At 51.1% G+C, this 19,451-nt stretch overlaps 5 protein-coding genes across 5 annotated transcripts; 1 reads left to right on the top strand and 4 right to left on the bottom strand.

Annotated features, from left to right (window-relative positions):
• Positions 1-50: 50 nt before the first annotated feature.
• On the bottom strand, positions 51-2,462 carry TGME49_204315 (hypothetical protein; the record flags this gene model as incomplete). Its single annotated transcript, XM_018779294.1, has 3 exons — positions 1,980-2,462; positions 1,379-1,529; positions 51-471 (listed from the first exon to the last, which is right to left on the bottom strand). Exons 1-3 carry the CDS (start codon positions 1,999-2,001, stop codon positions 51-53), a joined length of 594 nt encoding a protein of 197 aa, XP_018637314.1. The 5' UTR covers positions 2,002-2,462.
• Positions 2,463-3,138: 676 nt separating this feature from the next.
• Positions 3,139-5,179, bottom strand: TGME49_204320 (hypothetical protein). The gene has a single exon (XM_002367663.2). The coding sequence runs from the start codon at positions 4,137-4,139 to the stop codon at positions 3,276-3,278; it is 864 nt and encodes a 287-aa protein (XP_002367704.1). The 5' UTR covers positions 4,140-5,179; the 3' UTR covers positions 3,139-3,275.
• Positions 5,180-6,244: 1,065 nt separating this feature from the next.
• On the bottom strand, positions 6,245-8,045 carry TGME49_204325 (hypothetical protein). The gene is made up of 3 exons (XM_018779295.1): positions 7,867-8,045; positions 7,041-7,673; positions 6,245-6,645 (listed from the first exon to the last, which is right to left on the bottom strand). Exons 2-3 carry the CDS (start codon positions 7,126-7,128, stop codon positions 6,413-6,415), a joined length of 321 nt encoding a protein of 106 aa, XP_018637313.1. The 5' UTR covers positions 7,129-7,673; positions 7,867-8,045; the 3' UTR covers positions 6,245-6,412.
• Positions 8,046-8,120: 75 nt separating this feature from the next.
• Positions 8,121-13,293, bottom strand: TGME49_204330 (hypothetical protein; the record flags this gene model as incomplete). The annotated part of the gene is made up of 8 exons (XM_018779296.1): positions 8,121-8,646; positions 9,271-9,387; positions 9,793-10,117; positions 10,416-10,480; positions 11,184-11,251; positions 11,367-11,409; positions 12,760-12,778; positions 13,247-13,293. 8 exons carry the CDS (start codon positions 13,291-13,293, stop codon positions 8,536-8,538), a joined length of 795 nt encoding a protein of 264 aa, XP_018637312.1. The 3' UTR covers positions 8,121-8,535.
• On the top strand, positions 11,172-18,377 carry TGME49_204340 (hypothetical protein). Its single transcript, XM_002367665.2, has 4 exons — positions 11,172-14,306; positions 14,857-15,258; positions 15,800-16,603; positions 17,373-18,377. Exons 1-4 carry the CDS (start codon positions 13,430-13,432, stop codon positions 17,921-17,923), a joined length of 2,634 nt encoding a protein of 877 aa, XP_002367706.1. The 5' UTR covers positions 11,172-13,429; the 3' UTR covers positions 17,924-18,377.
• Positions 18,378-19,451: the final 1,074 nt, after the last annotated feature.

Here is a 19,451-nt window from a genome sequence, read left to right as displayed (position 1 = left end):
GTTGACGTCGTTTGTGAAGAGAAGAACGCAGAGAGACGCAACACTCGGATTCAGAGGTCGAGCGGAGATGAGACACCCGAAAACTCACCCATGCACTTGCACATTGTGATCAGGAGGACGGAACTGGGACGCGAGACCGAGAAGAAAGCAGACGAAAACCCACAGACAACGGCAGCCGGCCGCGCGAGAAAAGCGACACGAAACTCTTCGCTTCTTGACGGGTCGGCGCGGATTTCGAAACGGAGAAAAGCAAGTGCGATGATATTTTGCCAGACATATCGCGGGAACCTCCAGGGTGTCTGTACACCCTGGATGTGGAGGAAGTCTTGCTTTCCACGGGACCGGGAGGTGACAATCCAGTGTTCTTGACAGCGGACACAGGGTGGACAACGTGTGGATGGACAAGAAGCCGAAGGGTACAAAAGGTCAAGAAAAAACAGAGAGGGGGCCCTTGACGGTCGCTTATCGAATCTGGAGGCAAAAAAACCGAAAAAACGGCTTGGCTTCTGTCGCGCGAGCACCGTGTGAAAAACACGCCGCGACCGAGGCACCTGTTCGGGAAACTGACGCTATACCGATTTTCCCCGAGTCCTTGGGAAGAAAGGCGGCTCCAGGGAATCGAATGGAGCTGCAGACAAATCCGTTTTTGTGAGCCAAGCCGAAAGCCAGGGCCTCCCGTACGCTCGCGAAAAAGAAGCTCCCCGAGTGCTGCGGCGAATGTGCCCTCCCGCGGATCCACAGTGGGCTCGGAACAAAGAGACCCTTTCTGTCCACGAAAAAGAGAGAAATAAAAGCGAGAGGTGTCTGTCGGAGTTGGTTTTCGCGCAGACAGGAACATGAAGCGCTCTCAGATGAGAACCGCCTCGAGTCGGCTCAGACAGGGGAGCAAGGGCCGCGCAGGCTGAGCAGAGCCCTTACACCTAACAAGGGAAGAAAGAAAGAACGTCCCCCGAGAAAAAAGAATATCGAGAACGGAGTGAAGAGCAAGGCTTCGTTCCCACGAAAGGGAGCTGACAGAAGCTGGAAGTTGGAAGCTGGGAGAAGCCACTGCTGTCGAGTGTCGGTGACTTGCATGCGCAGCTGTCGGGAGTGTGCAGGAACGGCCGCACAGAAAAAAACAAATCGTGTTTGTGTGTCAAGAACGTGCGTTTCCTTCAGAGCGGTTACGTTTCTGATGGCAAAGGCTTCCGTGCCTCCGCAGAACTGCACAAAAAGACAGAGAACTAGCGGAACCTTTACCGCAAACGGGTGGTGTCACCGTCCTCCCGTCCTCAGTAGAAAGAGTTCGGTGAGGAACGCAGGCGCTTGGCCTCAACAGTAGGACGCCGTCTTGAAGGAAAGACTTGAACGCTGAAAGGGAAATGGGGAGCACATCTACCTGGACAATCTTCGTCTTTTCCGGCGTCTGTAACATTCGTAGGATTGCTTCGTCACCGAACCGATTCGTTTTCCACGACACTCGAAAATTGCTGGGTCTTTAGAAGCCGCGCTGAAAACCCATCCTCTTGTTAAATATCGAAACACCATCTCTGTAGACAGGAGCAAGCGTCGATGAATACTTCGTCCTCATGATGGGCCGCAGTCGGCTGCCGAGAGTAGACAGCACAGACAATGCGACGACGCTGTTGGCGCTACGAGACACGACAAAACATGCTGCTTGATCGTGTATGCTATCAATGGAGTACGTTGCACCGTTAGTGATACTTCAGAGTATCGCGACGGACACACGCGTATCTTAGGGAAAGAAAAGTGTTGAAGGTCTTCGAGATTTTGACGGCCTGTGCACCGATCTGACGTAAACATCTCCATCACACTCAAGAAGGCAGTGTCGATGCAGCAGATACTCAACTCTATGTTAGTTCTGCAGGGGGGGGGGGCTTTCGTGTTATACGCCATTGGATGCATACATCCAATGTTACCTCGATCACCGTAAAAGACCCAGAAACTTCCCACAAACCTTTGCACAAGTGTCCACGTACCGCTCGTGGTTGCGGGAGGCATGTCGACGGAAGAGTCCCACGTTGCGTATCGATGTGTTCGCAGCGCTCGCAGTTAACGAAGACGGTCGGACTAGGAGACACCACCGAGACATTCCTTGTTGGTCACCGTGTCTTTCAACTAAGACTCGCTTAATATATGAAACGTAAGTGTGCTGACAACAACGGTCAGCGAGGGGGCTCGAGGAGGTTCACGTGTTGACACAGATAGCGTTAGTTTGCTGGATATAGACGAGTAAAGAGTGCACTTAATCAAAGGTCCGCAGTACTTTTGTGAAACAGATGTGTGTGCCGCATCTACCGCTCAAACTCGTGCAGTTCGAGACTAGCGTCAAGACTCAAGTTCGCGTTTTCTTGTTCCCTACTATTGGATCGGTTGTCGGATTCGACTCTCTCCAAGTGCTGGTTTTAATAGGGGTAGAAATGCTGACAGAGATACTAAAGCTCCCTAAGATCTTCATTTACCTGGAGTTGACATCGACCAGAGCTGCACGCTCTCGAGGGGGCAAGCTCAAAGAATTCAATATCCGTTTAAATGATTATTTTAAATGTTTCTCTGGTGGGAACTTGGATCTGGCAGACGGAAACACAAAGGCCTTCAAGATCTGAACAGTAGTTCCACTCGTACTCAAAGAGTCTGCTCTGATTTCGGTAGTGGTCTCGGTGGGGCAGTGTACCCTCCATTAAGTACTGGCTCCGTGGTTCTAAATTCTGAATCGGGTGATTGGTTAATGGAAAGACTTGCTGCTCTGGCTGTTTTCAAGTGTATCCTCAATTCGTCATACTGGTTACCTTAACGTAGATCGCCGTCCTGAACGGCAGCAGGACTGCCACGTGGCGTCTAATGCCGTCTTACAACTGCCGCCGACAGGCACCATACGTTAAGTATACAGGACGCCGTCATCGTTTGCATCAGTTTACGGTGCAGGGTGATGGACTCGGTCCATGGAGTACAGGGGTTTAGGGAGATGGCCACTAAGGCAGAGGCGAAACTTCAAGTGGAAAAAAAACTCGCAAGGGTCTCAGCCTCGCTAAAGGTCGAATTCTCACAACCTGCACAGGAAAAAACTCGTGACCAGCGCTTCAAAGTGCTTCGGGGGTTTTTAGGACGGACCCCACACAGAGCACAGCGGTGGGCTGTGGATTTCTTACCACGTACCAACGCCAGTTTCGATTTCACATTCGCGTTCGTCAAGCCTTAGTTCTACATACTAGACGGTTTTCTAAGACAAAATGTGGCTGCCGGCGAACAGGAAGCAGTGCCTCACTACCGCTACACTACTTTCGTTTTCTGTTTGACAATATGCCATCAGACCACTTCTTGGCGGCCACTGCCTCGGCTGCGGCCTTTTGCCAGCGTCCGAGCCCTTCTCCAGCGTTGTATTTTGACATGTTCTCAAAGGCACTAACGACACGCGCCGCGTCTTGTCCTATCGAGGTGACGACTTCCTCGAACCATCGGCCAAGTCGAGGCGTGTCGGGGCCTGCGGGGAATGGGTATGCAAAGGCGACCATGTGTGCGAATTCCGTTCTCGCTGCCTTCCAGCGAAACTCGCCCTCCAACGCCTTCGACTGCTCCAGAGCGACGCCGAGCATCTCGTCGGAAACGTCTGGGGTGTAAACGGTTTGCTTGATCCGTCTCATTTCATTCAGCAGCGCTGTACGCGCTGCGCCGCCGTTTATGTCTAGGTAGCGCTTGTAAAAGTCGTCCAGCATCAGCTGCTCGATCTGCCCGAGTTTCTGGTTCACCAGCTCTTTGGTGTCCTCACGAGTGGCCGGGAGTCCCTCCAGGGGGCTCTCCTCAGCCGACCGCACCCGCCCCGCCATTCGCTTCACTCCCGTGACGAAAAGCAGAAACATGGTGGCCAGCAATATGAGAGCGGCGGTTCGGGGGAGAGCGCCAGCAAGGCGCCTCCGAAGTTTACTCTGCCTCGTTTTCCGACTTCGCAGGCGCCGGCGCTTCTCGAGAGGAACAACAGGGTCACTAGACAGCCGCAGCGTATCCGCTGTTTCCGTGCGTGTACGGAGATAGTTGTTCGAGAGATACGAGTCTTCCGTCGCAAGCGTTTCAGCCGGGTCTTCCTCCCCTAAACTCTGCAGCGGAGGACCAAGACTCTCAGCAGTGAGGGTTGACACCTCCATCTTTCCCCGAGAATTCCGATCAGAGGTTCTGGCGAGGTTCTGTCGTCTGGGTTCGCGTTCAGGAATCCTCTCCAAGTTCCTGTATCTCTTCAGCTCAACGCGTACTTTTGATCAGACCAAAAAAACAGCGAGTTCATAGGTGGGACCAGCAGGAAATAGCAGATTGAGTGAGTTCCTAGTAAAACGACTTCCGAGCCCTTAGAGCATACTCGTGCGTACACATAGTCAATACTCGGCAGGAGGAACAGGAAAAAGTGATCGACTGGTCTCCACAACGTCGAGGTCCCAGTTTTCGCCTCCACAACCGTAATCACACCGCCCGACGCGTCACCCCGTGGGGTCCTGCGTCGTTTCTGGACAACCTGGAAGCGTACGACGAAGATTGTGCAGACGACGACGTTCACTGTACATGAATCAAGGCGTCTGTCACCGTCTTTCTTTTCTTGGGCTCACAGCATGGACATCAACAGTACGCTGGGACCCCAGAGACGTTGTTCTTGTACCTGCTTTGCAACTGCGCCGCACTGAAGCCGACAGTGACTTTGGCACTGAAAATGACGGCGGCGTCACGGGCAAATCCGGGACAACCTTTCCGACACTCTTTCAGCACCTGTTTTGCGGCTGTGCAGAGACTTTCTCAGGCGGCCACGGAGAACGCGGCGGCCGCATCTCGTGTCACTACGGCGCGGAAACGCCTTCGCCTTGAGTGTGAGTTACCCCCGCGCTATCTGTCTTCCTTCCGCCAGAGGAACCTTCACAGAAAAACCAACAAAGAAAAAGGCGTTCCGGCTCCACAGTGCGCACTTACCCCCCTTCCTGGGAGGGAAAAGCACAGGCAACTCTATTAATTAGAGATTTCGAGCTTGCCGCGCTGCCGCAGGCCGCCTCGCGCTCTGAAAAAGCAGGATTCGAGCTGACACAACTGTTCGTATCAGGGTAACGAAACGTTTCAGCGCATTGGAGCGACGAAGAACTGCAAAGTGTATTTGCACGCGCTTACCACGTAGGGTTCTAGATGAATTATCGCTTGCATCGATTCTGTGGCGCGACGAGACTGACGGGCGAGCCGTCTCCCGCTTAGTTTTCGCGCGCAGTGTAAAGCTGCCGCGCAGACGATGCCGCCGTCGCGACTGTGTGCTCGAAGCGAGTCAAAGAGATTATATTCGCAACAATTTCAGTCTTTCATGCGGCTGACGGAGGTACGCCAGGATTCACAGCAGTGGAACACCGCAACAGCTTCACACGAAGCACGATCTTTGAAATGGGGTCCAGGAAAAGTGACGGCCTTCCACCAAGTACAACCGAGTGGAGCCTCGGTACTACGAGCCATTGCGGTAGTCAGCGACGCAAAAACGATTTGAAAGAGCCGACAGATTACTCGTGAATTGCGCGCACTTCTTTTAACATTCTGCAGGTCAGGAAAAGCGGGAAAGACCTGGTTTGCTGCGGTAACGACGGCGAGCTGTCAAGCGCGTCCAAATACCAGACGCTTAGTGGCTCCGACAAAGGGGCATCGGGTGTGTGACTCGTGTTTTACTCGGAATTGCTACGAAATACAGAGCAGATGCAGGGAAAGACCGATTGGATGAGCCACAGCACCAACGAGAAGCGCTACAGCAAGCACTACGAAACCCCGCCGAAGTATGAAGTTTTGTGGAGACGGGCTGTGTGGTGTGTGGCATACACCGGCGCCAACCACGGTAACGTGGGGACCACGAATACGTCAAATACCGGCTACTCAAATGAGGTGAAGAGCATGCATCCACATGGAATTGATTTACTACCAAAGTGAAGACATTTGTACAGCGTGTATAGACAAGTTGGATTTCACCTAGATTAGAGGCGCCAGCGTCATTTGCGGGCCTGTCGCTTGCCGATGTGTAAGCTCTGTGTAGAGTGTCTGCGAAACACTCTGTTAGTTATCACATATAACAGAACGATTTCTAAGTCACTGTGCGATGCGAGGCTTGCAAGGTGACGCCAACACAAATATTCCGAGTGGCACCTCGCGATGAAGGACTTAAATCTTGGAAGATACGGGGTTGGATGTTGTCGTTTGATGTACGAACTATACTGTTTTCACAGCATGAAACTTTTCTTAAGGCAGAGTTTTATTTAGAGATACACGGTCTATTCCGGTGGATCGTCTGGTTGGTTTTTCTACAGCAGTCAGGGCATCCGACACAGGTCTCACGAGCATACTTTCAGAGATCATGCAGAGTCAACGTCGCAACTGCGGGAAGCATGGACCCCGTCTGGCAAAAAACGAGTAATTAATCGATGAAAACGTCGATTTTCTTAATAAAAAGTGCATCCCCAGCGGGTCTTTGAGTGTTGGCGTCACAAGGTACTAGCTGTCGCTGCAGCAGGAGCAACAGCGCGTTCATTCCCATGACCGAACGACCGATGGCAACGAACTTCTTGTCAAACGCTGCAAGCGGTTTCAGGCTCACATAGAACTGTGTTCCCGTTCCTCCCGTTGCACATGGGCACATGCCCAAAACTCCTGATTTAAAGCAGCAGGAAACACCCAGAAAACGGTAAAGACGGAATTTGTGAGGATTTCCTCTTCTGCGACTCATTCCGCCAATTTCCTCCTCTCCCTCTAAGTGGTCACATACCCATATAGTGGCATTTATACAAATATGGGATGTGTGAATCTCGATTGAAACAGAGAAGGGAGAGTTTAAAAGCTGAGTGTTTTCGTGTGGGTGTAGCGCCGTGCAGCCGCGGAAAAAAAGACATTGGTCCCGGTCTTGCTCGTGGAGGCGTTGTGTCGTCCCTTGAAGGATGCGTAAGCCGCGTTTGGTCAAAAAGGAGTAGGCAGTTGCGCAGAAGTTTATGACAACGAGTTGGAACAATGGTTTTCTTTCTTGTGCCCCCCCCCTCCCCCCAGCGCACCACTCAGTTGGCGATCTCCACTATTGCAACAGTTCTGGTTTGCGTTTTCCTGTTCAAGTGGTCGTTGGTTGCTCCCGAGTTTTAGCATAACACCAGAAGCTGCAGAATCAGGACGCCTAAGAAGTACTCGTGAGTGGTCTCAATTCAGTACGATGTGTGCATGGGAAATTCCCTTGAATCAATGTAGTTAAGTGGTACGATAGCCTGCACATCTCTCTCCCGAATGTAACGGTACAAGCCGTAAAATGCGGGCTTTTAGAATTGAGGAGTCAAGTAGGTGCAGACCGTACAAGGATTAATTATGTCAATCTGTGTACTCGTGAAAGTTTGGTATGTTCGCGTTTGGTTCCAATAGACCTCTACGGAATCGTTTGACGAAGGCAGATCTTTTGATACGACTATAATTTCCGTGGTGGAACGAGATGAACCCACCACTCTGCAGCTTGTGCATAGAACTGAATCGCGAGTAAGTCGCGAGGGGGCAGCATGATTCATTGATTGACTCTACGTGAGCGTGTGAGTAATAGCGTAGCTCATCCTCACCTGCAGCGTCATGAGTCACCAGAAAGCTTTCTGGTGATGGGCTGGCCGATATAGCACCGCTGTGTCCCCCGCTGCCATCGACAACGTCACCTGTTTTTGCGCAGATACGCAGGACAACCTCATCTTATCTCGAACAGCATCTGGCTAGTGGGGGCTGTTTCGCGCTTTGTACACCCCGTCCCACTGTCGGAAAGAAGCACAGACGGCGAATACTGCAGAAACACGCGGGCAGTTGTGGACCGCACTGCAGGCGCCGTTTTCTCGCTTGCCAAAGAGTACCTACCGGCTTGAATCCACCCTCCAGGGACGAACCGATGTACCGGGCACCCATCGTATTGGCCACGTTGAGCGACGGTCAAGAAGGCGGCGCTCGTCTTGGGAACATGCTGCCTGAAAATCTCAAATAGCACGTCCAAAGTGTGCTCGATCGCAAACGGCAACGTTTCAGATCCCAGGGCGGACGTTTTTCCCGGGGGCGGTGCGCGTAGGCCGAACGTTATTCGACAGAAAGCATGCCCTGAGGTCTTGATGACGGCGCTGATTTTTTCCGCAGTTGCTCGGTCGATGTCTATCTCCTGCGCTGCATCACCTGGAGTTGCTCGCAGAACATACTCTTTCAGGAAGCAGAATACGAATTGATGGGCTGCATGACTTAAGCGGGGGCACTTCTTTCCTCGCCGGAAAGCTCAGAAAACCAGCACACACAGCCGCACGCTACAGCGCCAAGCCTGTGGTCCAGGCTATTCACGGACCGTCCACTACCCTACGAACGGGAATGTCTCGGTGTGACAGACAACGACAGGGGTGCAGATTACTGTACTTCGGTTCAACCAGCCACTGCTTGCGGTGACAACGATTACCACGTATTCCAGCAAGCACACACGTTCTACTTGGCTAAAGTCGCCTTCACATGTCGATAGCAAGCGGTCAACCGAATCGCGCAGTGTGGGGTTTAAAGGGACAACCTGATCGCCATCTGACCTTCTCCTGACCCTTGGTAGAGGAATTCAGCAGACGCCCATTTCAGGATGTCGTTCTTGGTTCCAAAGTAGAGAGCCTCCTGCTATGAAACACAGAACACGGCAGAAATGGCTGTACCTCGTTGAACTGCACTTTCTAACCGAGAAGATTCGCGGAATCTGTCCTCTGACGCAGCATCTGTCTGAAAAGAGAGTGACTTAAAGGTATATCCCGCAATCAGACGTACAATTCGAAGGGAGGGGGGAAGTCGTACAGCGGTCTCCAGCTTTTGTTCGTCACCGATTTATCGTGTGAAACGACACCTTGAACACGCTGATAAATTGAGCAATAGAGAGGAATCTCCAGTCGCATCAGCACCAGCTTCAAGCTGAGGCAAATGCTTCTTAAAAAGGCACCTCTATTTCAGTAGGGAGGAATGGGATCGGAATAGGTCAAGAAATCTGGGTGAACGCTCCCACGCATACCTTCTGGATGATACACGTATACAATCTTCCCAAACAGTCCTCTGGTCCATTCTTTGTCACGGAGCTTTTGGCATTGTGTATCGAACGCATTCACATGCGGCAGTGGGGCGCATAACCAACCGCAATTCGGTTCGTTCTGCAGTTAGAATGCTCGCGGTCATCAACCGCAGGACCAGGTTATGGGAGTATGCTGCATGTGCTTTGCAAAGTGACCGTTCTGATAATATGCTAAAGGCACTTACTCCATCGCTCAAGAGAGCGTACAACAGCCACTCCGTGTTACAGTGCTGCAGAACTTCGCCGCCGAGCTCTGTCGCTTGCTTCTTGATGGTGTTTGCCGCTGTTTCTTCGAATTCCTCCTTCGGGCAGGTGAAAATCAGGAAAGCATCGAAATGTTATTTTCCTGGAGGAAACTACTGTAGCGTATGAAGGGAACAAAGACCATGTGGTGTGTGGATGAATGTCTTGGAGCACGCCTCCCAGAAATCGGAGAGCGGCGAATACGCCCCCTTCCCCAAACGCGATTTTAAGCGCTCCAGCTCTATTTCCACCGCAGCCAGTGATTGACGTGAAGAAGTCTTCTTAGGAATTCGTGTGTGTCTTGATCCACGTTTGAAAAGGAGGAGGACCACAGAAACGATGGGAATCTTCGTAGAGCGCCGTTTGCACCTGTCTAATGACTCAGGGTCTCTAGAACGAGGTAGTGAAGGAATGCATGTGATCTAGCTGTCCTCATACCCTAGAGAAATGGTAGCGGTTTTTACCTGACAGTAAAATTCTACTCTCGGTGCGTAAGCGTCGGCAATCCACTGCAGGATTCGTCTGATAGACTGAAATTCCCTGCCGCTGACATTGCCAAACAAGTGGAACTTCAGGATCGTTTTCTCTGATGCTGACCCTGTGACTTGCATCAAAGAGAGTGTTTTTGCGTCTGTGATGCCACCAGACTTCCTTTCTGGTCTCGACAATCCCACCGGGTCTCGAGATTGCGATGCAACAAGCTGGGCAGAGGACTGGGTACGACGCGGGTGGGAACCCGCAGAAAGTTGTCGAGCTACTGACATGACTCGGCGTGGCAAGCGATTGTGGCTGCAGCAGAGAAAGCCGAACAGATGGACGCCTGCAACTGAAGTTCGGTGTGGTCCCGCATGCACGGCCTTTCAGTGGGCCGCGTGTGCTCCCATCACACGGCTTCCGATTTACAAGGAATGCATAGGTCACCTGAAGGCCAACAAAGCGACTCTAATGCGGTCTGTCGCATCCGAGACACACGTAATGTTTCTGGACCAGTTGTCAGTTCTGGGTGAACAGTTTATACTACTGCAAAGCAATCCGCTCGTGCGGGCTGGGGGCTTTTGCGTGCATGCATGGAGTCATTGGCTGTTACTTCGATGAGTGTCTCCACGAACGCCGCAGTCCGTCTCCAACATGATCCGTTTGTCGAGTGAACCCCTGTTGAGAGAGACGAGGCCACAGCAACGATAAGGACATTTACGACTGGTCGACCCTGGCCCGCGCCGTCTCAGTCCCGTTTGGGCATTCAGGGAAATTGAACTTAAGCGAGCTATCCTGTTTTTGCCGTCGTTCCCACCAAAGGGGGGGGAGATGACATAGGTTTGCAACTAGATAAACTTGCGTCGGCATACGACATACAAATGGGAATACATGTATACATAGATGTGAACATGAACATGCATGCGAATTGAAATATGAAGGAATAAATTCAAAATCACAAGATTCCCTCCTTTATATCACCCTTGGTCATATGCAATGTTATATGTATGATGACATGAGTCATCGAGTGCGATGCTCACTTAAGAGCAACGTAGTCATGCTTATTATACCCTAGTGCGGCGTTGTCATCGCTTTCTACAGACAGACACTGTTCACCTGATTGTTCTGTCGTAAAACATTGTACTCTCCGTTACCATGCATTGTTCTGAAATGAATGATATATAGCATGGTCAACACCGATGCACAGGCATTGTCCCTCGCAGGTTATTTCTAACGACTCATTCGTGGCTAACCGCTTTGTCAACTGGTTCACCGTCAGCTTTCTTTTGGTGCCCACTCCACAACACCCTGAGACTGATGATTATCGCTAAGACATGAGTGTCGTAGCGGTGTCACAGGACTCGTTTGCTGCTGATCCTACCTTTCGGTCTGTAAACACCAGCTCACTCTCGCACATTTCACTAGGGTAGGCCCTTGCGCAGACTGTAGCTGTTCAAATGCAAAGACAATCCGGCTCTTCGAATCGCACACAAGCCCATCGTCACATAAGCTCTGTCGTCTCCCTTGTTATGTTCCGGACGACGGCTGCTTTTAAGCGGGTCACTCGGTTGCTCGATCCAGCTCAGAGACGCGAGACGGCCAGCTTGCTTCAAGGAAAAAGAGATAACACGAAGCACACCACACAATAGCGCCAGACACTTTCTTGTCCAGTGAGAATGCAGCACACCAGGGTACGTATATTGCCTAACTCTAAGGGAGGGTACAGCTCGGTCGTCGACGCTGCGGCACGACCCCTAAAAGTCAGCATGCGCCTCGTCTTCCCTCGACAGCAGTCTCTTCCAGTGGAAAAATGCACACAATCGGTTTTAAATGATTCCTACGTGTGTTCGCTGGCTCGTGTGTTTGTCATGTCCTTCGAGTTCTTGATGTAAATAAAACAATACAAGAGGTACGAATGGCTGGATATCTGAGCCACATATGGGTCCTTTAAAAGGGTAGTTGCAGAGACAGAAAGTGTGGGGAAAAATCCAACCGACACCTCGTGTACTTATTTCAGTGGGACGACAAATGAGTTCCGCAAGTAAATGCAGCTACTTCTTCATGCGCGTTAGCCGAAGTCACACACCATTTGAACGGTCTCCCAGTTATATATCCTCAGTCCCGTTAACACGTTAACATTGCTTAAACCCGTGCACACGCGTCAGTTATCCTCTGCTTTCAATACTGAAGTTCTCGCGTAATCCAATCTGGAGACTAGATAACCGTAGATAGTCACCGGCCACCTGGTTGTTGCCACGAGTATACTATCATTATAGATAACGTGGAGCGGAACCCGGGAGCTTCCCTGCACTCCTAAAGTTTCCATTGGCTTCCCTTGCCTGTTCACAGAAATTTGTGTCTCACTCTTTGGGCTCTGAGATCCGGTGGAGCGGTCACTGACACAAATGTTGTAAATGCAGTTCGGAAGAAAATCTGGACGCAACCTGGTAGCTTAACTGATGCCTCCCTCATTCTGCAAGAGTACGGTTAAGATCCACGGTCACAAAGCTCGTACGCCCGGCCCACGACGGTTTTCTGTCTCAAACAAACTGTATGTTTCCTGTTGCAATGGGACATCATTTAACCGTCGCCCTTTGATACACGGAAGAGGAGACTGTCACATAGAGGCTGCTGCCCCCGTGGTAACCACAGGTGTGCGTAGTGTCACACGGTGTACAACAGCTGTTTGGTTGCTGCACTGCTTGGAGAAATTCCCAGCACCCTGTGACACATTGAAAAGCGGAAGGATGTGCCTGACAGAAGGCCTGTAATTGCAACAGTCCAAGCGCACCGAGTCTTTGAATGCTGCACAGTAACTGTGCGAGGAGACTTGCGCTGCTCATCGAATTCGCGCGTTCGTTTTCAGGTGTGACCTGAACCCGAGTGTCATACCATGTACCCCACGACACTGGCTGAACTGACCAGTAATAGCGACCAATTTCGATGATGGAACTGACCTTCTTTTCCTCCTTGTCCCTCACACACAGAAAGTGAGACAGTCGAAGCGGCCACAATTCACAGTTGCGTGTTTAGGGCCCCAGCACTAGTTCGTGCCGAAACTTGCCAGTGGCATCGTCGCCGATTTTAGGCCCTCCCCGCGGTTCTGAGTCCGTCCGCGTCTCAAAGATGTTTGCGGGGTTACCCTCTCCACGTTTTGAAGGCCAACGTAGGGCACTGATCCAACTCACAAAGCTTGCGCAAGGACGTAGAATGCAAATAGTGTTTTTTCCAGAGACGAGCGGTTGTTTTACGCGTGGACGTAAGCGACGGCCACGACTGGCTTGTAACTGCACAGTGCTTCCAATAGATTAACTGTAATATGGCAACCTTGCCGGGAGGAAGAAATCGTTCATGGCTCGACACTTTTTGAATTTTTAATTGCTCTCGCGTCATTCGTTGACTGTGTGTACCGTGGAGAATTAGAACAGAATATAAAATCCGCACCCGGGGACTGTTACGTTCCATGATGCAGCTGAGTGTATCGTGCCCATTCTGTGTTGGAAGAGGAAAGTACAAACAGTTTTGATGAGCTCGATACATACTTGGTTTTTTCGACTCTCTGACCGTTGAGTATCATCGCCTTTTGCTGGCAAGAAGGAAACGTTGTTGGTCTGGGTCGCTGTCAGTATGAAGCCCTCATCGCTTCGCATTTTGCTCGTGGCCTGGACGATCATCTCAGATGCAGAGTTGAATCACTTCAGTAGTCAAGCTCCACTTAGCTGGCCAAGGTGTGTCGTCGTGTCCGCTGCTGACGACGCCCAACGTGACAGAGGCGACACAACGGCAGCTTCCTCTAGTAGAGATGAAGAACTGGAGGCAGCAGGACCTGCCGACGAAGCGAAAAAAGCAGCTGGAGAGAACGCTAGAGAATGTGCTGGGACTTGCAACGAGCCGCCGGACGGATCTGTACATGTGCGGTCCAGTGACGGCAGCGAATATTTGGATGAGCAACCGGGTGACGGGGCCGGGCAAATAGTAGAGCAGCCACGTTCTGATGAAGCTGAAGGCAGCGAATCGCAGGCCTCTGTTGGTGGGCGATACTACGAACAGGAGGCTTCTGACGGCAAGCGCCACGACGAAGAGGAGCCTCCTGACAGACGTGGATACGTTGAAAAGGCAGCTGTTTCAGATGATGGGGATGCAGTGCGTCCTACAGTGGTAGAAGGTGAGGACCAAGAGCTCCTTCTGAAGCCCATAGGAAAAGGGAAAGCTTGTGAGCGTGTTATTGTCTCTAGGATCCGCGATGGGGGAGTGAAGCGCGGCAAGAAGATGGGTTTTAATGCCGTTGGGATAAACATGCCAATGTGGAGCTGTTACGGGATGAGCGTATCCGAAGCTGGAAGTGGATTCCCCAGGGACTGGATGGCCTCTCTTTCAAGAAGAAACATCCTGAACGTCGTTAACGAAGAAGCTCTACTTCGAAAGGCGAAGAATCGAATCGGGATTGAGCTGGCTTGGGAGAGTGGGGAAGGTGGCGAAAAACCGTATATGAAGTGTGAAGAAGGTAAATGAAGGAGACTCGCAGTTCTACGCGCCAGCTAGCGACCCATAGAGGGGCGAGAGGACGATCGTCGGGGATGCTGCTGTGCTAGCGCCCCACCATGCGTTGACTACACATAAACGGCCATACGGGGATGGCTTTCTTGTCATAGTATGTCAGGGAATGCGATAGCAGAAGTGCAAAGGTAATCGCGCCGCGTTCTGTATGATACGGGGTTGCGGAACGCAGAGAATTATGGTGATGCAACACGCACGGTAAATAGCATGTCAGCGTTCGTCTAGAAAGGTTTTGGCGAGTGATGCTGCTGGTTGTATGCCTGACCTCACCAAGTTTCATGAGCTGTATGTCACAAGAAGCACATCCTCTGTCTGCAGAAGCGGGACTGAAGAACTGATATTTCGCTGTATATCACCGGCACGACAGGCCGTGTTTAGCGGTATCTAGTGTCGGCGGGAGATCGACATCTTTCGTGGTCAACCCACATTCCATATGTTCTGTCACCCATGTGTGGAGACAGCAAACAGAAACTGTTGTGTGTTCCTCATCTGTTCAGGTGGGCTGTACGTGCCGGTGATTGTGACCAACGTAGAGGATCAGGAACCCTACAGGGTCGAACTTTCTCCGACCAAGTTCTGGTCCGCGGCCTCATCAAGAACGGGTCGTTTATATGTGATACCAGAGCAGGAGGCAAGTGTCACAGAGGGTGACAAGGAGGACGAGAAGTCTGTGTACATTATTCCAATGGAGGCATTGGAAGGTCACGTGTTTTTGCCTCATGGGTATCTGAAAGGACATTACTCGGAGATGCCAAATGAACTGAACCACGCCCGCGAGTTTGAGGTTAACAAACTTTCCGTAGACGATTTCCTCACGCGTGGGCAGCGGGTAACGCTCGTCTGTACTGCACCTGGGGAGCCGGCACGGATTGTTCCGACAGTTGACGCCGCACCACGAAGTAAGACCTTTCCAACAGGAATCAGGCTGAGGTCGAGCTATGGAACAGCACCTGTATTCTTTATTTCTTCCGCCGAAACACAGAAGGTGACCGTAACGGCCGTATAGACCGGAAAAGCAATTATCTGAATTGTCATTCTCATCTCCGTCGGTGTATGGAACCAAGATTAGCGCCTTGGCTTGCTGCCCGTAGAACCCAGGGAACAAACATGCCCACTTTGCGTTATTCCAAACACTAGTTTTTTTCGTTTTACAATCTTGCAACAAGCAGAGTTTTTGCTTCTTCTTTGAATCTGGTGTTTCCTACGAAGTACCCGCTAGGAACCGCGTTGCTGTACAACGTGAATGTGAGGTGTAGGCTGCGACATTCGCTTGTGCGTCTGAATTAGAAAACCTGCTTGTCTTAGCCTGTGGAATTGACCGTATCTGTGCAACTTCAGAGAGGTTGTGGCTGCACTCTAACAGAGAAACGGTTGCGTCGCAGTCTCAGCCATTTAGGGTTGAGGGTTTTGGATGGCGTCGTGGTGTCCTACGTGCTTCAGCCCTGCAGGTTTCCAGACGAAAAGACAAGCGGGAGGGAGAGATCCGCGGTCAAACTCCGCCGAAGGAAAATGCTGCGGCCGACGCCGCTATACAAGAGGCAGATGGCAATAAGCTCTCACGAGACCGTGTCACACCACAGGGGCTCACAGAACAAGAGTCCAGAACGGTTGGAAAAACCGAGGAAACTGATACTGCTGCCTCCCGTAGTGCAGAACTGACGGGTGCAACACGAGGACTGGTATTGATGTTTCTCACTGAGGAGGATGGCCTGGGCTTCGAACTACCCTTACCGGTGCTCGTGGACAGAGTTCTTTTCATGGTGAAACAGACTCAAGAAGCGGCACCTCTACACCTTCTTGCATATCTCACTGTGCGTCCGTGTAAACGACCGATACACGACCCGATATTTGGACAAAGCTACGAACCCGTACAAGAAACTACTGTGAAGAACAGGATGGGTGGCGGTGGGGAAGGTAGTGGTAAGGAGAGCGGTGGTTTTTTCGGCTTCTTCAAGCAACAGACTCAGAAGCCGAAGGACTTTGAGGCTCAAGAGTCTCGTGAAGACATGAGCAAGCGGTGCAGGCCTAAGCGGGTCCTACCTGTCGAATTGATAGGCACAGAGGCTCTTCAGTCACCGACCCTGCTAAACGCAATGTTGGAACAAATAGAGAGTCGCCTGAAGTCGGACACCCAGTGCATTGTTGCCGCGGCGCCGGCTACACCAAAATCCGACTCTCCAAATCGACCACGTCTTCGTGCGCGGTTGGTCTGCCCCTCACTTGAGCACCTCTTTATCCTGTTAAGTAAGCTAAACACTGACAGCAACAAAGAGGGGTGCAATGAGCACATTCGTAGTCGTGTTGCTGAGGGTCGCGTACGGGGTGTCTCAGGCGGGGAATAGAAGCTTAGGAGTATTCAAAAGGTATCCGATGCCGATTGTGAAGGCTTAATTGGGGAGGGTGGTCGTGACACACCACAGCCTTCGTTTGTCTCGCAACAACTCGCGTTGGGATGGTAAATAAATCAGCGGGTATAGAAGGCCATGCCCGAATCATGGGGTGTAGAGAACGGCGATATTCAGGTTTTTTGACCGAGTAGGGTTGAAGGTGATGCGACATTCGATGAGTGTGGACACATAGTGTATATCGGAGTTAGCCGAGTCGTCAGCTGCTGCCAGAAGAGTCTTTGTAGGGGGAAAAGAGTTGTACTGGTAGACATGGTATGGACTACTTAACAAGCCTTTTTCGTCTGCGAACGGTCCTTGATGGGCTGCAAACGACTACAATGACGAAGGTATGTAACTTGCTTTGCGTGGGCCATGTAAGGCAATTCTACGGTTTTCAAGTAGGCTAGATCAAGATCCTTGACTTCGAGAGACAAACTGTGCCCAAAGAAATGTGGAAGAGTCACCGGCAGTTGGCCCTACGGTTGGCATTCCGTGGTGCGAAGCTGCTGAGCCGCTGAAAGGGTGTGCGACGGTGCTCTACACTGCCGTTTACTTTGTTTCCTTGGTTGTTGTGGTTTCGTTGGAAACGCGTGCGTTGGTGTGCTACGCTGTGCATGCGAATACAGGAGAGAAGGACGCATCAGATCGCGAATACAACGCATTCAAGAGAACCAAAAACAGGCAGATGATAAAGGGTGCTGTGGTGGGACTTTTCGGCTTGTTCTTAGCTTATCGGGGGTTAGTTGGTCTCACACGGAATCCGATGATGGCGAGAGAATTATTTGCCCACGTAATAGGCAGAGAACATGTTGGAAATCAACCGTATCACTTCTTTCCGTCAGAACGACAGCTGTACAGATTCGTTGGATTGCGTAGTTTGGGACGGGCTTTGCAATTTCGGCGGTACAATGAGGCGATGGGGAACGCTGGTGTGAGGGCACAAGTCGGAATCAGTTTGTGGACAGTCTCTTTGCTGGCGTTGACAGCCCTTCTCGCGATACGGTTGGGTAGAGGTACCAGACACTTTGTTAGAAATCGGAAACGGGTGTCCAACATAAAGGGGGAATTACAACGACGTCCAATTATTCATGAAGAGCAAGCTCCCGTGCCCGAGCTGGAGGAAGCGGAAGACGAGTGTTCCACCGTGGACGTAACTTATCTCAGTTTTTTGTATTGATTGGTGAACGCGATGTTGCTGAGGACTGCCAACACTGGCGCGATTCGCAGTCGCTCAAGACCCCGACGTATTTACGGGAACGTCCGCCCGAACGCGAAAGTGAGATCGTTTTTCTTTTGTCGTGGCCTGAGGTGTGCGTTTCAGTCTCTGTGCCATCAGTGCCCGTTTTCCTTTCTGGTTGTCCGTAGATAGAGGCAGGATGCAATGATGCCGTTGCATATTCCGTGGTCAGTGTTTTTTGTTGGCCTCACCACCACAGGCAGCTGTTGAACATACCAGGCGGATCTCCAAATAAAGCCCTGCAGTGTCCCCTCGGCCGAATCCTAAAGCCCTGAAACCTTTCATTTCACACGGTGCAACGCATGCAATACCTATCATACACCAACTGAAGTTAGACTCCTTGTCACTAAAAAGCCATGCTTCCCAGGTTCTTATAAATGACCTCTTGCTCGGCAGCATTTGCACGGTGGTTTTAATGGTTGTGATGTTTTTGGTAAGGCAGCTGAAGCAGACACGACGGCCCCTTCAGCTTTGTAAAGAAAGTACAGAGTACATGTTGCATTACTGTTTTAGATAACCCTCTACACAAGTCACTGGTTATGGCCCAAGCTCCACCGTGCTAGCATGGTTTCGAACGCCCTCAGTATTTCTGTGAATCTCTTCTGGGCCCCGCTGAAGAGAGTAATCCAAATGACTTTTGTAGAGCAGACAGGGTGGACGTTCAACTGCCGGCTTTGTATCAGAGGAAGACATGAACGAGCCACGAGTCAGCTGAGCAGCGAGGACATCTCCACACATCTAAAATTAGCAGTTGTGGAGTGGTAATTCCTGTTTCGGATTCCTTAATTGAATGTATCATTATGCGCTTGTAGAGCGTCCTGCAGTCAGGTATCCACTAGCCTCGTGGCGAATGAGCCTGTGCTTTCAAGGGCAAGGTATCTGCATTCATAGGGAAAACACCTTTTCTGCCTATCCACGAATTGAAAGACATGCGAATAACACTTGGCTGGCAGCGTGAAAACAACGCAATACACAAATAGAACAAAGTGCACAACTGAACACCACGTATTACTAAAAATATAATTAGGGCAATCGGGGACCCTTTTGCGGACAACATTGTGCAATGTTGCAACCATTACGTAATATCTGGACGGCATATTATGACGTTTGATGTTCAAATACACGCTGGGCACCACTATTCTTCATTCATTTAACATACAGTAGTGAAAGGCAATATACAACTTGGATGCCTGCCAGGTTTGTCAGAGAAGTTGCTGTCGTCTGGCAGGTGCACAGTGAACGCAACCGCTCATTTGCGTGGCTTACCTTCGGCGGCCTAGAGAAAATCTGCCTCCGTCGTAGCTGATCTAAGAGCAACGGGCAAGTGAAGACGAGGTTTTACGCAAACATCGGGAGCCGTCTGACGCGTAATGCTCCGAGCGTCCTCCGCGAAAGATTGCAGGAAAGGAGTAAGGGCGAAAGCAGATTTGACTGTTGGTCGCGTCACTTGCAGAGCGCTGCAGAGGAG

This window comes from Toxoplasma gondii, chromosome VIIa, assembly GCF_000006565.2.
Source record: "Toxoplasma gondii ME49 chromosome VIIa, whole genome shotgun sequence".
In the NCBI taxonomy this organism is placed as follows: domain Eukaryota; phylum Apicomplexa; class Conoidasida; order Eucoccidiorida; family Sarcocystidae; genus Toxoplasma; species Toxoplasma gondii.
Note: the sequence above shows the minus strand (reverse complement) of the source record. Positions and strands in the feature narration are given on the sequence as shown.